Source organism: Oryctolagus cuniculus, chromosome 2 (genome assembly GCF_051225735.1).
Source record: "Oryctolagus cuniculus isolate XC-2025 breed Fujian yellow rabbit chromosome 2, ASM5122573v1, whole genome shotgun sequence".
Classification (NCBI taxonomy): Eukaryota; Metazoa; Chordata; class Mammalia; order Lagomorpha; family Leporidae; genus Oryctolagus; species Oryctolagus cuniculus.
Window position 1 is genome coordinate 176,124,640 of NC_142868.1, and position 18,709 is coordinate 176,143,348.

At 37.8% G+C, this 18,709-nt stretch overlaps 1 protein-coding gene across 15 annotated transcripts in view; it reads left to right on the top strand.

Annotated features, from left to right (window-relative positions):
* Positions 1-2,799, top strand: part of MEMO1 (mediator of cell motility 1) — a 652,780-nt gene extending 649,981 nt beyond the window's left edge. For 10 of the 15 annotated variants that reach the window (XR_016229495.1, XR_016229493.1, XR_016229502.1 and 7 more), the window contains 2 exons: positions 6-110; positions 1,516-2,799. Coding sequence is in view for 4 of the 15 variants with exons in the window: in XM_089326580.1 (XP_089182706.1) it covers positions 6-110; positions 1,516-1,647 (237 nt within the window). In the remaining 11 variants the exon portion in view is untranslated. The remainder of the gene's footprint in view (positions 1-5; positions 111-1,515) is intronic. The other 5 variants (XR_016229497.1, XR_016229496.1, XR_016229491.1 and 2 more) reach the window with 1 other exon arrangement.
* The last annotated feature ends 15,910 nt before the right edge of the window (positions 2,800-18,709 follow it).

Genomic DNA, 18,709 nt, shown 5'->3' on the forward strand with positions numbered 1-18,709 from the left:
TTTAGGGTATGAGTATTATAGAGCAATTAGACCCTGTATCTTTTAGCAATTACTTGAAGAAGTACCATAATACTATATGTGGAAGACATCCCATAGGGGTGTTACTAAATGTGAGTATCCTTAAGAAGTCTTGCCTTTTGTCCATTTGATCCTGTGATGCTTAAAAATATTACTAGTGTGATATCGTCATCATCATTGGCTTTATTACATTTGGCCAAATTTTTTTCTAGTATCTTTAACACAATTTGGTGTTTTAATTATTTTACTAGAATAAAGTTATCACTGGATTACAGGTCAGTAATTTCTATTTCATACAGAAAGTTATGTAGAATAGACACCCATATTTTTCTGGACTCATAGTCAATTTCTACATGCTTTTTACAAATATACTCCAAAGTGACTTTTCAAGTGATAAATTCTTTATTAATATTTTTATTTTACTAATGTTCTAGGCTCTTAAAAATGGAATATCTTGTACTTTGGATATTCATAATTTAATACAGCAAGACAGATGACATGTATATTTCTCTCTTTAAAACAAATATAATCCTTATGTTATTTAAGGAATTATGAGACAGAAGCTTTGGTTATACTGATTTTAGAAAAATATACATCAAATTTTTCCCATAAGATATACTATACATTTTCTGAAAGGATATGTGTAACTCAAGAAGAACAAAAGTGTATATACTCATGAATGGGAGGACGAAGTAACGGTGAGCTCATTTGCTTGCAAAAGCAGAGAAATAATGGAGGGAATAATGTAGTAATTCAGAATAGTCTTTAGTAATCTTGATGTTCAGTGCTATTTTAATGTGATTTGAAAGCCCATATGTTGTGATTTTTAGGAGGGGTTTTTCTCTTAACCAGTGTTTGACTGAAAGAAAAGCCTTTCAAATGCTTAAACTGATTTCTCAAATTTAAATAAAATGAGCTGCATTAATTTCTTAAAGTCTAAATTGAGTCAAATAATTTTTTTATAAAATAAACGAAGAATCAATCTACAATTACAGTAGAAATCGTAGCATACCTAGAACATAATTCTTAACACATATTTCAGTTTAGTCCAAGCTAGACCAAGAAAGATTCCAACATATTAAGACAGAAGTTGGCCAAGATTTCATTTAGAGAACAGAAAAAATATATTTGTAAGGGTACTTCATAAAGCTTATGGAAAAATGGAAGTAAAAGGTAAATGTATTTCAGTGCCAAAAAAGCTTTTGAAAGCCAGGCATAGTGTTTTCATAATGAGCATTTTTCATGAACTCTTTGAAGACCTCTCATATGCATGAGTTGATATTTAATTCTGAAGAAGCTATGTCTGGAGACGTTTCTTGAGAGGATGGTATAAGGATTTTTATCTTTTTTGCTATTTAATATGAGTCAACAAGAGAAAATTGAAGAAGAGTCAGAGATCTAGGCTTCAACAGGGAAGTGGGTACAGTCAAACATCCAATGTATTGAGAGTGTTCACTTTTTAATATGTCTGCCGTAACCCAGTTTTTCTTTTTCTAGGCTATCACAGAGCTCCAGAAGAATGGAATGAATATGAGCTTTTCCTTTTTGAATTATGCCCAGTCAAGCCAGTGCAGAAACTGGCAAGACAGTTCAGTGAGTTATGCAGCTGGAGCCCTCACGGTCCACTGACGCTCTGAACCCTCAGGGATGCTACCTGCACACACTCATAATCTGTCCGCGGTCCCAGCCTAGCCTTTACCAAGATACTGGTCCTGGTTTGGGGGGATTCTGAAACCTCAGACTAATAGAACTTTCTTCTCTTCTTTTCTAGTAGGTGTAGTCCTTACTTAATTTCAACTCATTAAAAAAAAATGCTTTATAGTTTAGGGCGGTTGAAGGAAGGCTGGCATCAAAATATTTTGATGAAAAAAGATGAGAATGGAAAGGCCCAGCTGTGGCAGAGTTTGGAAAGTAACTTGTGAAGCCTTTACCATATCCTAAATTTGCACTCTCTGCAGACTTGTGCACATATATTCCGCTTTCAGAATAGTTTTGCAAATTGTACACAAACAAAAAAAAGGGTGGAAGCTTTTTAATAAAGAAATTGCATTTATAAATGATCTGTATTAGAATATAATAAATCTCCAATTATAGTCAATTACTACCCGTGTTGTACAACAGATACCTTCTATTTTAGTTGCTAATAAAGGGCTACACAACTCAAAATAGTCTGATTTAAACTTATTGCTCTGTGGTATACATGAAATACTGTTTTTAGTAATTCCATCTCAGAATTTGTTAAAAATGGTAAATCTCAGCTCTTATGTAAAAATATATTTGGATGTACTTTATATTTGACATATTTATGTGATTTTTTTAAATCACAGAAATTAGAATTGTTTAATTTTATAGTTAACTTTAAAATTACTTTCAGTTTGCCTTTTTATGTAAGACATCCCTTCGTGTCATTACCATATTGTAATAGAATATAAATTCAAGACTGTGAAAGAGCAGATATTGTCCTTCCAAGACCGTGTTTGATAGTCTGCAAATGAGGAGGCGTTGGAGTGTTCTTAGTGCTTTTCAGATCATTGCAGACCGTACACTGCTGTGCTTTTTCAGTGCTTTATGCAATTTGACTCATTTACTTGAATTTCTAGTAACAATAAGAAAAAAAACACTGGATTTTCTTATAGTTCTACATTTTTATTTTTTTTGTCATGAATTTTGGTGCGGCTCTTCCAACTAAAATAATGGTATGGTGTTGTATACTTTCTTTAGTGTAGACCAATTCTAGTCACTTTGGCTTTTTAAAAAAATAAAAGTAACTTAATCACTTAATTATGTGGCCAGCATGTGTGTACTACATTATACCTGTTTTAATATAACACTGGGTGTCTACATTGTATTGGAGAGCATTTATATCTTCAGTGATATGCCACAGTGGCATAATTTTTAGATGCCTTGCACCAGTTTTATTTAAAGGTTTGCATTTCTTATTTATTAAGTTAACAACTTTCTATACTCAAGAATGGGATACAATGATACTCCTTTTTGAAATCATCCACCTATCTATAGGTGGAAACTGTACTTTTATACATTAGTGATTTATTTCCCATTATTTAGGGAATAAAAATTATTTTGGGAATAATAAATCAGTGATTTATTTCCCATTATTTATACTTTTGAGTACTATAAATATTTATTCCTTATTTAATAGAGACTATAAAATTCCAAATTGACTACAGAGTGAATTTTTAAAATAATATTTCTGAGTATAAAACTAATATTTGATTACTATAGGAAATTTGGAAAATGCTGAGAAGTATAGTGAAAAAAAATTTCTGCACTCTCACTACCCAGCGATAACATTGTTAATGATTCTGTATTTCCTTTCAGTCTTTGTCTATGCTATTGTATGTGTGAGTGTGTGTATATGTGTTTGTGTGTGTGTATAATAACAGAATTTACCTTATGCAGACCATATAGTTGTGTACCTTCTTTTTTTAAAATACAACCTAATATCATAGCATAAATACTTATCTATACATGTCTTTGAAAATATGATTTTTAAAAATGGCTGCCTAACATTCTGTTGTATAAAAATACCGTAATTTAACCAGTTATCTCTTTGGATGTTAGGTTGTTTCTAATCTTTCACAATTACAAATAATAGCAGGATCTTAATCCTTGTATGTAAAATGTGAACTCTGCATTAGATTGTTATTTAGTCTTTTTTGTGGAAATAATAATAAGCGGTTTAAATGGAGAGAACTTTTTAGGCTTTTTAAAATATTGCCAAATTACCATTCAGAAAGATTCTACCAAATTAGTTATGTATGAATACCTATCATATTGTCCCTTCACCGATATCGTTATTTTTTTCTAATCTTTGACAGTTTGCTAAACAAATAATTGATTGTTTCTTTGGTATGTCTGATAAGAGTTGCTTTACAATTAATCCTTTTTTTGTCCTCCTGTAATGTTATAGTTGATTGATTAAAAATACAAGAGGGTTGCTTAGGTTAGGTGAGCTGTGTTCCTAGGAGTATCTTCATACCTCTTTTAAAACTAGAATAGTTGAACAAATTTCTCTGCACTCGCTAGAATATGAACCTAAAATCTTTTGTGGTTATGAAGTAGAAAGAATTCCAAGCTGGTAGTTGAGTGTTAGGTTCTAGTTCTTTTCCTGCCACTAATTAGTTCAATGTACTTAAGCACTTCGTGTCCTATTGAAGCTTTCTCATTTGTAAAATGTTAAGTATTTTCTAGTTTAAAACACTCTGATGTTGTGACTATTTTTAAAGAGATTCTGATGTCACTTGTATTAAATACCTACATGTTTGATTTCTGTTAGAGGTATTTTGATTTCAGTTTACATACATGAAAATGAAAATCTTGTTACTTAACACAGAAGTTAATTTGTATCACTTAATGCATTTAATATTATGTAAATTGTTATACTTAAGCTTTCCTACTTTAAGTGCCTTTAAAAATGTTTTGTATTTGGAATCTAAAATGTAAAGGAAATTATTTTGTAGTTCTATACAGTTGTTTCTTTATTACGTACTTCAGAGTGATTTGCAGCAGTTTTTTTAACCCTGGAGTGCACAAAGCAGCGTGTTCATGACCTCTTCACTATTCCAGTAGTGAGTCCTTGAGAACTATATGTTACAGATTAGATCCTTGAGCAGGTAAGTAAGAGAGAGCTCTGTGTTGGGTTTATATGTAGATGTTCTGTTGTAGATGGCTGCTGTCCTGAGCTAGTTAATGGCTATGGGTATGGAGCTCAGATTTTGCTGTGGCAGCAAATCATTCATTGTCCTAAGTTAGAGGTTGACAGATGTTTTCTATGAATGACCAAATAGTATTTTGAGCTTTGCAGGCCATATGGTTTCTGTTCCAACTCTTCTCCTTTGCCATTGTGGCACAAAAGCAGCCATACACAATATGTAATCAAATAAATGTGAGTATGTCCTAGTAAGGTTTTTATTTACAAAAACATGAAGAGCTGGAGTTAGCCTGTGGACTGTAATTTGCTGTCTCTTCTCCTAGATGGTGTAGTTCATTTATAGTTCAAAGTGCGCTAATAATCTGACCTTCAGTGAGTGCTTTACATTTCATCTATTTCAACCCTCTCTTAATTTGATGTAGTCTGACTGTCTGAGTTTCAGTGTCTAGGATATCAAGGGTAGGTGGGCAGTGCAACTATGAACTCTTGGAAATTAGTGTTAAGGTATCTTGAAGCTCTTTAATATCCTGGAGGCCATGAGAAGGCTTATTTTGTGGCAATAAATAATCAAAAATGATTAGTGGAGGTTGTAAATGATTCTTACAAATTTCTTCAGTTATTCTAAGTTCTTGGCAGTGTAATTGTGTTATTGTTGAGAAGAACCTTTTTACTTGACTCTTTTAGGACACTAGGCTAATATTTTTTAAAAAGATTGTGAAGACTTTATTTTGCCATGTAAAGACCTATAGAAAAAGAATAGTCATTTTAAAGAAATATTTATTTATTTATTTATTTAGAAGGCAGGGTGACATAGAATGAGTAAGGAATAGAGAGAAAAGAAAACTTGCACCTACTGATTCACTCCTCAAATGACTGCAATCGCCGGGGTGGGGCTGGGCCAGGCTGAAGTCAGGAACTCTATCTTTGACTCTTAAGTGAGTTGGAGGGGCCCAAGCATTTGATTGTCTTCTGCTGCTTTTCCAGTTGCATTAGCAGGGAGCTGGATTAGAAGCCCAGCAGTCAGAAGTTGGCACTCCGATATGGGATGCCAGCATTGCAGGTGGTGACTTAACCTGCTGTGCCATAACGCTGGCCCCTGTCATTATTTTGTTTTAAAAATGATCCCTGATATTAAGGAAGGACATACATTCAGCATAAAGGAGAGAACTGCAGCTTGAATAACTTTACACTGATGAAAACATTACGTTATTTTTTTCAGGTCACTGGAAACCTCATGGAATAGTGTATCAATGCTAGACTGGCATATGGGAAATCTTGTTATGTAGTTGTTGGAAAATCTAACGGAGTTTTAAACTGTTAGTAGGGAATGGAATGAACCCATGCACACTGCTCTTCAGACTGATGTTAAACTGTGCCATGTTTTAAAGAACAGTATGAACTGTAGTGTTGGTAGGGAGGCTGCATAGTTATGAAAGACATGAATAGTATGCAGAGTGAGATGTAGTTGAAGAAATTAATGGGAAGAAATTTGGGTGAAAGAAGAATTTCGGGAAAGGGAATTTTCTTTAAATATTTGAGTCTCTGCTATATTTAAGAAGGAATAAAATTGTTCTAGGAAATGGAAGATTCTGGGTCCATATTTAGTTTTCTTTGTGAGAATTTCTAATAGTGAAAATTGAATGTGTTCTCATAAAATCGTTGGAAATATTAAAACAATACTTAGATCACTGATTGTTAAAAGTAGAGTTACTGGACTATCTATGTTAGTATAATCTGGGAATATTAAATTTAATTTGCATAAAATGTTCATTTTTAAATCAAAATTTATTTTGACCATTTGACACTAACTTTGTACACAGATTATAAATTGATAATAGTTACTTAATTGTTCCTAGTAGAACATTAGAATAATGAGTTACTTTGTTTCAGTTAGGATATTTAAATAGAAAGCCTAGTTCTACCATTTCCTAAAATAAATGTAAGTTGGTCTTTAAATAAATGACTTTGACTTTCTTAAAAGGGGTTGCTTTTTCAACCTAAAAGAGAGCCACATCAGTAGCAAAAAGAGGGTATTCAGGGAGCTTGCTCTTTTTGTACCTATTAATATCAAAATATTGGGAAGGAAACTAGGAGTAGCTAACACATAAGTTGTTTTTTCTGTACCCCTTTTTCTTCTCTTAACCCCAGGATATATGTGCAGACAGAGCTGAATGCCATGGCATAGTATCATCAGTGAATCAGCTATGTGTTTTGTAAATGGCTTCTTTAAATGTGTTGGTCACTGGAACCCCTGTTTCCTTAAAGTTGCTTTTTGGGATGGATTTTGGTTTCTTATCCTGCCTTAAGATAGTTAATACTATGGGAGGAACTTTAGAGTTTGAGATGCATCATTTATTCCAGGTTGCTCCAGTGATTCTAGATTGGTTTGTGCCCAGGATGTATCACATTTATTCTTTGTGTATGTGTGTGTGTGTGAACTTTCGTCCAGCTGATAAAATGTATTGGCCATCGTCCTGTAAAAATTAGTGGAAAACACTTTGAAATGAAAGCCAGTTCTTATGTTTTTGAAAGCCATTAAGATAGTGTATGTTTTTTGTTATTATGTTCATATGCACATTTCATACTGCAAAATGAGGTGTTACAGCTTCACATTTTCCCCATATCAACCTAATAATGAAACCAAAAGAGAATATAAATGTTATTATTAAGAAGCTATTAAAGCCTGTTGTATTTAGCTATGAGGATCTGAGTTCTGATCTTTAAATATGCCAATGAAATTACTGAATGTGATGTTACATACATTTTAGGTAAAAAGTATTAAAATAAGACATAAACACTAGTCCATATTGACTGAGTTGTGTGTTTCTAAAAATGAAATATTTAAACTGATGAATTAAGGAAAAGTATAATTTATAAATGAATTTTTTTTCTGAGAATATTTTTGCACTTAAAATTTATCTATGACTCTAGTACATAATAAACATAAGGTGGTACTCAGTGAACTGAAATTTGAAATAAAGGGAACAAAAGACAATTTTCATGAAGGCCAGGAAATCATATGCCCTTTAATAGGAAGCACCTTATAATGGGCTTTTCCCATTTTTAGTTTTCAATTATGGAAACCAGTCTTCTCACTGATTTTAAAAGAGGATAGAATGTAATATCTGTAGACTCTGTATGTATTGTCAAGTGAAACAAATGGTAATGTGAATAATCTGTTAAATTTGAAAACTTTTTTAAAAGACTTACTTATTTGGGGGGAGGGAGAGAAAGAGACAGAGAAAGAGAAAGAGGAAGAAAGGGAGGTTTTTCCAGGCCGAAGCCATGAGCTTCATCTAGATCCCCCACATTGGTGGCACAGGCCTAGGTTCTTGGGCTGTCTGCTGCTGCTTCTGCTGCCTTCCCAGGCGCATTAGCAGGGAGCTTGAACTGGGCTTCAGTATGGGATGGTGGCATGGCAGAGTGGCAGCTTAACCTGCTGTGCCTCAGTGCCGACTCCTGAATTAGAAACCTTTGGTTCTTAGCGCACGTTTAGCGGTATACTGTTAGAGAATATTTGAAAGCAAAATGTGCTTCAGCCGCATGCGTAATAATGTGTTCAGCCACTGTGGAGTGCTAGAAGCTTTGCATTGGAGTCCAATTTTCACCTTTGCGGGTAAGTTGCTGCTGATTTGGTGGATCAGATCACTGCCCCTTTCTAGGGCAGAGTTTGTTTATTAATACCGGCTAGAATTGAGTAAAATGACTTCGAAGGGTCTTTAAACCTTTGGATTTTTCTGACAATAATGAAAACACCTTATTTCATATTGTACTTTGAAATTTTAAAATCTATTTGACAACTTTTTCCCCCTCTGTAATTTCAACAATAATAGGCCGTTAGTACCTTAATTTTAGTGATCAGGTACTGTTGCTCCCCGTCTTCGTGGAGGAACGACACAGGACCCTGCGCTGTTCTTTTGTCTGCTCGGCCCTTCCCGGGTTTGCTGCTGGTCCTTCCCGGGTTGGCTACCGACCCTTCCACCTCCGTGGAAGGGCGGTTCCCCCTGCCACTTTCCCCACTTCCGCGGGGGAGCGGCACACCGCCGGCCGGCTCTCTTGGGGGCTGCACAGGTGTTATTCGGATAGATGTTCCTGGTGCATGTTGCCTCTCTCCTCCTTTATAGTCCTCTTCCACCAATCCCAACTCTGCTACCCACACGCCGAGTACGCTGCTCTCCTCCAATCAGGAGCAGGTCCTGCTGTTTATTGGTTGAACTGGAGGCAGCTGTGTAGAAGCTGTTTCCTCCTCTCCCAGCGCCATATTGTGGGAGAGCAGATGCATAGAATAAGTCTTAATTCCAGTAACTTAGTCTAGTCCGAGTTGCTCCCAGTTGCTCCCCACAAGGTACCTGAGACCCATAGGTGACTTAGCAGTTTGTAGGGACTGTGGCATAGTGAGTAAAGCCACCACCTGCAGTGCCAGCATCTTGTATGGGTGCCGGTTTGAGTCCCGGCTGCTCCACTTCCAATCCAGCTCTCTGTTATGGCCTGGGAAAGTAGTAGAAGATGGCTCAAGTCCTTGAGTCCCTGCACCCACTTGAGAGACCTGGAAGAAGCTCCTGGCTCCTGCCTTTGGATTGGTGCAGCTCTGGCCATTGCGGCCATCTGGGGAGTGAAACCAGCAAATGGAAGACCTCTCTGTCTCTGTATCTCTCTCTCTGCCTCTGCCTCTGCCTCTCTCTAACTGTGCCTTTCAAAACAATAAATAAAAATCCTAAAAAAAGTTTGTATAGCTAGAACAGACATCCAGTTCTGATTTTCAGTCTTGAGTATTTCAGTACTGTACATATAATCCTACATTTTGCTTTTGGTGCTGGCTCTTTGACTTAAAGAAATAATGGGGCCTTGGAATTTAGTTAAAATGGGCGTCATTTGTGTAAACATCTGTTTTGATGAATTCAGGTAAAAACAGATTTCTTTTTATGGGCTCAAAGATTCCTGTAAACTAATCTTCTGTTTTTCTCTTTTGGGAGGTTTGCTTTAAGTCCTTGAAATTTCTACTGTTGCATAAATCATTGGAAGGCATAGTTTCTGTGTAATGGGACAGTGACAGAGATGAGATGCAACTGATTATATTCTGGATTCTTACCAGTGGTGAGTCTTCGTAGTAGGTACTGAACTCTCACCGCTCCAGTCCACGTGTGGGGTGTCCTGCAAACATGTTTGACTCTGCTTTGAATTTTTTTCAGCTGCATACAGGGCAGATTTGAAGCTAGGGAGATAATGCCCTCGGAGCAGCCTTCAACCAGTGATGGATAGGAGGTAGAAGCTGATTCTCCCAGCTGCCTCACCCTTCTGGTGCTGCTTGGGCCTGTTTTACAGTGTCTCCTAGAGCTTCCGGTGGAAACTGCCCTCCTTTCTCACAACAGGAAACTGTGAAATGTGTGCTCTTTACTTTTGTCCCCTCTTTCCTGGGTCACTTAGACGTTTCCTAGGATTACCTCTCAAATAAGCCTCTTGTGTCTGAGTCGGCTCAGTTTATTTCTGGGACAATCCAAGATACACTGGATGAGGGAGATCCTTTATTAACAGTGTTGGTATTATGTATGAATGTTTCTTTTAAAGATGCTTGGATTGAATCTGAAACAAGTATTTTAATATTTTGACTTTTAGTGTTTCTAATAATCACATCCATGTTCAATAGCTTCATTTTATAACAAAGGAAATATTCACAGTGAGAACTCTTTAAGTAGAAGTTCAAGGTAAAAGAGCTTACATAGAAATCTTCCTATTGGATAGTTTCCTTTTTTTTTTTTTTTTTTTTAAGATTTCATTTATTTGAGAGGTAGAGTTACAGGCAATGAGAGGGAGAGGAGACAGAGAGAGGTCTTTCACCTGCTGGTTTACTCCCCAAATGGCTGCCACGGCTGGAGCTGCGCCAATCCAAAGCCTGGAGCTTCTTCTGAGTCTCCCACATGGGTGCAGGGGCCTAAGGACTTGGGCCATTTCTACTGCTTTCCCAGGCCACAGCAGAGAGCTGGATTGGAAGAGGAGCAGCCAGGACTAGAACTGGTACCCATAGAGTATGCCGACACTGCAGGCGGAGGATTAAACCACCATGCCACAGCGCTGGCCCTGATATTTTCTTTTCTTTTAAAAAGTTATATGAGTAGAGTGGTTTTGTGAATAACTTAAGGGCAAGATGAGTTAATTGTTTTTGTAGAAACTGAGTTAAAAGAGGAACTTTTGTTCAGCCAAAATATATGTTATTTTGTTGTTGGACCCAACTTTCTCAACTTGCAAGGACCTATTTAAAATCAGGGACTAGGATTGGCCTTACCAAACATTGCCTGTAAGGATAAATTTAGTTCCTGAATAATTTCCGCTAAAATTATCCTGTGATCTTATGAAGGATTAAGGAATATGAGACTTATAAATTGAACATGCTCTAAAATTTAGTACATTGTTAATCAAAAAAGGAGATAGGGATGTGTGGTCATTTCTGAGCTGGGTTCTTTGCACCATTCTGTTTGAATATTTTGTTGTTTCTGAATTTTTTATGATTTTTTGATAAAATTTTCTTTTTTAAATTGAAGCTATGGGTTCTATATGCTTTTTTAAAAATGTGGGATATTTGTCTTCATTTTTGGCAGGTTACCAGTTTTCTTCTTTCTGTTTCTATGCAAAAATTGTTACTGCATTTCAAATGTGTGCCTTACTGATTTTCTTTGTGAAATAGTACATAGATGAAATTTAATTAACTTTGTAGTTCTGTTTATAGAGCCATTCTAAGGTTGGCATACACAAATATTTTCCCATAAAAACAGCAAACCATTTTAAAAATGTATTGTAGTTTTCTGGTTATAAAGTGCCAACTTTATAAATATCTGTATAACTTACATCTATCTATAGCAAAAATACCAGAAAGTGTAGGGTCTATTTGGTTAACGTGTGATACCTTCAAATATTCCTGTGTCCTCTTTTTTCAAAAATTTTTTGTTATTTTAAAGGTGAATTTACTATTTGAAAGGCAGAGTTAGAGAGACTCAGAGATTTTCTTCCATCTGCTGATTCACTTCCCAGGTGGCCACAATGGCCAGGGCTATGTCAGGCTGAAGCCAGGAGCAGGAGCTTCTTCCTTGTCTCCTACGTGGGTGGCAGGGGCCCACAAACTTGGGCTGTCTTCCGCTGTTTTCCCAGGCTGTCAATAGGGAGCTGTTTCGGAAGTGGAGCAGCTGGAACCTGAACCGGCATTCATTTGGGACGCTGGCATTGCAAGTGGCTTAATGTGCTGTGCCACAGTGTCCACCCTCTCCTGTATTCTTTTGAACATGTAGCAGACACTTCTTGGCATTTGAGTTTGTATATAGTTGTTAGAAATGGTTAGAGATCATCTGGGTGATTAGATTGGAAATGTGGTGTAAGGGAAAAACACATTAGTTACAAAAGAAAAAAAATCTGCCTTTTTTTCTAGGACACAGAGAAGTGCTTTAAAGTGTCCCTCTTGCTCTAGATCTTCATGGTGGAACATTAGAATTAAGGTTACAACGACTTTTTTTTTTTTTTTTTAATAAAAAGATTTATTTATTTATTTAAAAGACCGAGTTACAGGGAGGCAGGGTGGGAGAGGTCTTCCATCCACTGGTTCACTCCCCAGATTGCTGCAACAGCTGGAGCTGTGCCAATCCAAATCCAGGAACCAGGAGCTTCTTCTGGGTCTCCCATGCGGGTGCAGGGGCCCAAGGACTTGGGCCATCTTCCACTGCTTTCCCAGATCACAGTAGAGAACTAGATTGGAAGTGGAGCAGCAGGGACATGAACCAGTGCCCATATAGGATGCCGGTGCTGCAGGCCAGGGCTCTAACCTGCTACGTCACAGTGCCAGTCCCACATAGTGATTGTTTATAGAGACACTTGTGTTATTTAAAAAGTTAATCTTGTTTTTTAGACATCCAAATAGCTACCTAATTTATCACTAAACCCATAGTCAAAGCTTTTGACTTTACAAATATTTCAATATGGTCAACTGAAAATCTGGGAAGTACCAGAGATGGGTTTTATAATGTGTTCACAAAGCTCCACAGTGTCTGCTGTGCCAGCAATACTTCATATAGGAAGTGTTAATAAAATGATAAGAAATGGGGAGTGTCCTTTTAAAACCTTAGCTGGAAGCTGAAGAGTATGTGTGTAAACGTGAGCAGTCTCATCTGAACTGCCTCTCTTGAGAAGCTGCCGTGATTTCTTTGACCAACAGGCCACTTATGCAGTGTCTGTACTGAGCGTTGAAGTACAGTCAAGTCTGTCTTAGGTGTAGGAAGTATTCCCTTCTGCTTACTGTCATGCTGTCACGTAATTTTATCCTGAAGATACTGTGTCTGTGGATATTTGTTTTTTGATTAATGTTACAGTGTTAGTCTATCACTAAAAGTTGTACTTCATTTAATAAGAGAATTAACACGGATTAAACAGTGATGCACATTTTGTTTTATTTTATAAATTTATGTGTATAACATCTCCATAATTACTCTAGATAAGTTTGTGTTAGCAAAATATTTCCTTTGTAGTGAAATAACCCCGATGCCTATATATGTGGTTATCTATTTATTGCCATTTGCATAATATTCATATTTATTATCTCTTAACTAGACAAGTTTTGTTCTTTGAGAGAGAGTGAGAGAGTATGAGAGTATGAGTGAACAGACACCCCTAATGCCCTCAATGACTGGGACTGGGTGCAGACCAAAAATGGGTGGTAGAATTGGTAGAACTCAATGCAGGTCTCCCGCGTGAGTAGTAGGAACCCAATTCATTGAGCTGTTTCCTCTGCCTCCCGGAGTCCCATCATCAAGAAACTGCAATCCAGAGCTAGAGCCTGGAATTGAACCCAGGCATTCCCCTGGGGCACACAGGCATCCCAGCGGGCAGCCTAACCCACATGGCAAACACCTGCTCCCCACAAAGCAATTTTTTTTAAAGATTTATTTATTTATTTGAAAGAGTTACACAGAGAAGGAGAGGCAGAGAGAGAGAGAGAGAGGTCTTCCATCCGCTGGTTCGCTGCCCAATTGGCTGCAACTGAAGCTCCAAAGCCAGGAGTCAGGAGCTTCTTCTGGGTCTCTCACGTGGGTGCAGGGGCCCAAGGACTTGAGCCATCTGCTACTGCTTTCCCAGGCCATAGCAGAGAGCTGGATCAGAAGTGGAGCAGCCGGGTCTCGAACTCACACCCATATGGGATGCCGGGGCTTTAGGCCAGGGCATTAACCCACTGCACCATAGCATTGGCCCTGCACAAAGCAATTTTTGACTAAATGTTTACATCATTTAATAGGGAAAAGTGAACCAACTGTTTGTACTAAAATGTAGTGTTTTATGGAGTTTTTGACTCAATGCCACTTTTTACTCAGGTATTTAAAATTAATGTTAGGTTTGAAGTTGCTGGATTGTAATCTATTTTTTGTGTGTAGTGTAAAAATATTTGCATTGTTTACAAGTGTTTTTTAATCTTAATAGTTCATTGGTGTTTTCACAATGGAAATAGATATTTGTTGGATAATATTAATGTTGGTAAACTGTAGTATTTAAGTCGTTACTAGTTTATTACTTGCGTTACTAGTTTATTACTTGGTTCAGTGTGTGACACCAGTTTTTGTTCGGTGTATAATTACATGTTTGTTTTTCCTTGAAGCTTTACCTTTTTAACTGAAGAGACACCTGTCCATAATAGCTTGAGGTTTCTGTGCCCGTCTCACATGATAGAAGTTACTCCTGGTGTAAAATGGCTTAGAGAAACAAATTTTAGTAGAAATTTTAAGTAATTTAAATACTGTAGGATAATAAAACTTTGTAATTAGAATCATTAGCATTTCTTGCCAGTTTCTACCTTGCACTCTCCATTTTCCCTCTTTTTTTTTTTTTTTTTAAAGAGATTGTATTGCTGCCACCCTTTCCACAAGTTTAGGACACTAGACATTTGTACATGGAGTCATTTTCAATGAATTTTAGTTTTTCTGCCCAAAATAAACAGTACTATGATAAGGAGATGTACCGTGCTTCTGTCATCATAGAGCCTGCAGCGTTCAAGATTCTTAAATAACAAAATGAACCTTCACCAAGTTTTGTGTTCATTTGCGGATCATCCTAGGGACACCTTCAAGAAAGTAATGGATTGTGTAATAAAATAGTAACATTGAGGTTTTTGAACATGAGAATTTTGTCATAAATTCATTGAAAAGTAATCTGCCAAATAACGAAGTTCATGAATAGAAAAATTTGAGTTAGAGATTAACATGAATATCCAAAATGTGTTTTAAAAATTTGAACTCTAAAAACAGTTTAAAAAATTAAAATTTAAACTGTTGCAAGAAAATTGTTGCTACAGGGGAAGAGTACTGTATATTTTATTTATTTTTTTTTTGTGCAAGGGTACTTGAAAATGTGCAAAAATGAAATTAAGAGAAGTTTATCTTGCTACAGAATTTTTTGGAAATATATGTATAGGTTTTTTTCAAATGCTTTTTAGGGCCTGGGGTTCAGCTGGCTCTTTGTGGTACCTGCATCCCATATCAGAATGCTAGTTCAAGTCCCAGCTATTTTGCTTCCGATCCAGTGTCCTAATGTGCCCAGGTACTTGGGCCTCTGCCACCCATGTAGGAGGCCAGGATGGAGTTCCTTGTTCCGAACTTCAGCCTGATCCGGCCCTGGTTGTTGTGGTTATTTTGGGAGTGAACCAGCAGACTGAATATCTCTCTTTCTCTGTCCCTCCCACTCTGTCTCTCCCTCTCTCTGTTGCTTTGCCTTTGAAATAAATAAATCTTTTAAAAAAATGCATTTTGTGTGAGTTCTTGGAGATCCTTTGTGTACATGAACTTAAGCATTTTTTGGTAACAAAATTAAGTTGCCCTTTAATTCCATTTTCCATAAATTTTTGGAGTTATCCTGTATTTGGGAATTATAATGTCCATCTTTCTACCTTAATGGATACCTCCCCATTTTCAGTGGCACAAGAAATACAACTGTAGTGTTACTGGTGAAAGTTCTATAATATTAATATAAAGCTAGCATTTATAAAGAAATTCTAACATAAAATGTACTAATATGGAGATAAAAGACTGATTTGTTTCCATTCTCCTTTCCTTTCTTTGCTGTAGCTGTTCCTTGCATATTAAAAATAACAGCAGGGCCGGCGCTGCGGCTCACTAGGCCAATCCTCCGCCTGTGGCACCTGTACCCCGGGTTCTAGTCCCGTTCGGGGCGCCGGATTCTGTCCCAGTTGCCCCTCTTCCAGGCCAGCTCTCTGCTGTGGCCAGGGAGTGCAGTGGAGGATGGCCCAAGTCCTTGGGCCCTGCACCCCATGAGAGACCAGGAGGAAGCACCTGGCTCCTGGCTTCAGATCGGCACAGCGTGCCAGCTGTAGTGGCCATTTGGGGGGTGAACCAACAGAAGGAAGATCTTTCTCTGTCTCTGTCTCTCACTGTCTAACTCTGCTTGTCAAAATAAATAAAAAATAACAGCAGCAGCATGCTTTTCTGAATAGAATCTCTTAATTTAAGAACACGTAACTTGAGAGGCAGAAATGTCAGCAGAAGGCAGAGGTGATCCATACCCTTGTTCACTCCCCGACAGCTTGCAGCACCTGAGGTGGGGCCAGGTCAAACCCTGGATCCCAGCGCTCAATCCAGGTTTACCTAACTGCCTGGGACATCACCTGCTGCTTCCTGGGGTGTGCGTTAGGAGACAGCTGGAATCGGAATCACAGTTGGGACTTGAACTCAGGTATTTCAGCAGGGGATGCAGCCATCCCAAGTGGGTCTTAACTGATGTGCCAAATGTGCAACCACAGAGTATAGTCTTGAAGAGTCACTGTGACCTGAAAGGAACTTGGGTTTTCATTTTTAAGTCCGCTCTGGGCCTTTAGCCTCTGATGGTGGGTGATCTGTTCATCCTCGGGTCTCCTTAGCCAGGATTCTGGAAGGCGAGACTGGAGCTCCAGAGCTTTACCACTCAGTGTGCAGGATGTTTAGGAGTTGGAACCCAAGGATGATGTTGGGCATGCTTGCCCCTTGTAGTCATGTTGATTTGACTGTTTGTCCCCTGCCTCTCCCTCCTTCCCCAAACACCAGACGCAGCCTTTCCCTTTATCCTTCACTTGGTCTTGTCTGTTTCTCCTTTCTCTTTCTTTGAAGGGAAAAAAAAGTCCTGTAAGTATGCAAATTGCTGCATTTTGAATCCTTTATTCGCACTAGTAACTAGTATTACCTCGAAGGAGAACGCTTCTGCCGTTAATCATAGCACTGTAAAGTCCTTCCAGTTGTGCCCATTTAGTCAGCCTGTACGAGGACTGGACTTGTGAAGAAGGGCAAATGAAAGAAAAACTTGTTTATAAAAGTGTCCTGTGTTTCATTGTTTATGATAAATGTTAACTCTTCTGCCAAATGAAAATCTTCTAAAAGGAAAGGGGAAAAAAATCAACTTATAGAAATGTTTGTAAATGTAAATGGATTTTCTTTATCCCTCCATTAATAAAAACATTTTTTAGTTTCTTCTTGAATAGGATTCTTTTGTGTATAGTAGGGCAAATTTTTTTTTAAGTTTAAAGCAACATTTCAATCTGAGTTCTGTCACATGACATTAGAAGAGATGCAACTTTTGTCCATTTTGTTATTTTTCAACTATTGGGTCCACTGTCATTTAAGAAAGCATTATTTTCTAAAATGTCATTTTTGGATGGATTAGGTCTTGAAATTGAATAACCGGTGGCATTTACTAAATCACTGGAAAACTGATGACTGGTTGGTCATGTCTCCTCTGATGTGTTGTTCATGGAAAGAAGTCAGTTCTCAGAGAAATTAAATATACTCTTGGAAATAGGAACTCCACTGTTGCCACCCACACTGAGCGAATAATACTGCCTCATCCATACACTGGTGAGAAAATTGCCCTTGCCCCCATTGTGTTTTGCAGGGTGCTCACACATTGAGGGAAGAGAAAAAGATTCAGAGATAAGTCACACACATAAATAAAGGTTTGAGGAAATAGGATTTGCAGAAGAGATTAAGAGGAAGATGCTGGAATCAGAGCAGAGAGGTCGGGTTGAATTTCTTTAGGCGTGAGAAAAAATATGTTCCACGATGGTGAGGAACTTTTGTTTTTTTAAACATTGTGTTTTAGTCAGTTTGAACAGGCATAAAGGGGGCTGGACCCTGGGAGAAGCTTATCTCCTATGTCATCAGGAACATAATGGTCACAGGATCAAGGAGACTGCTGGTGAATAGTTTGGAGGTAACTATTATTTATCAGGGATTATTTAGGTGGTAATCTGCCCAGGAAACAAATCAGAAATTGGGACCCTTAGAAATTTCTTTCAGCTTAAGGTGGGATTACAGAATTCATTATGAAAAGTAATGCCATTGGCCAGCGCCGCGGCTCACTTGGCTAATCCTCTGCGGCGCCGGCACTCCGGGTTCTAGTCCCAGTTGGGGTGCTGGTTCTGTCCCGGTTGCTCCTCTTCCAGTCCAGCTCTTTGCTGTGGCCCAGGGAGGTAGTGGAGGATGGCCCAAGTGCTTGGGCCCTACACCTGCATGGGAGAGCAGGAGGAAACTCCTGGCTCCTGGCTTCAGATTGGCGCAGTGCACCAGCCATAGTGGCCACTTGGGAGGTGAACCAACGGAAGGAAGACCTTTCTCTCTCTCTCTCTCTCTCTCTCTGTCTAACTCTGCCTGTCCAAAAAAAAAAAAAAAAAAAAAAAAAAAAACAACCAACAGTTTTTTTGTGAAGTGTACAATGTGGATGTGCAATTGAAAGGGAAGCAAGAAAGAATATGTCTTATAACAAGTTTTAGGATTACTGCTTTAAGTTCAAATCTGTAAGCAAGGTAATCAACTTCATAGTTGATATTTAGGCCATGTGACATAAATACTTAGAGATTTTATACTTGAAACTTCTACATGTCAGTGAAAGTTGCTAAGTGATATAAACGTACAGCATTTTGAAAACGCTGAGTTGAGGGACTGGCACTGTACCACAGCACCAGCACCCCAGCCATCTCTCTCTCTCTTTTCTTTTTCTTTCTTTCTTTTTTTT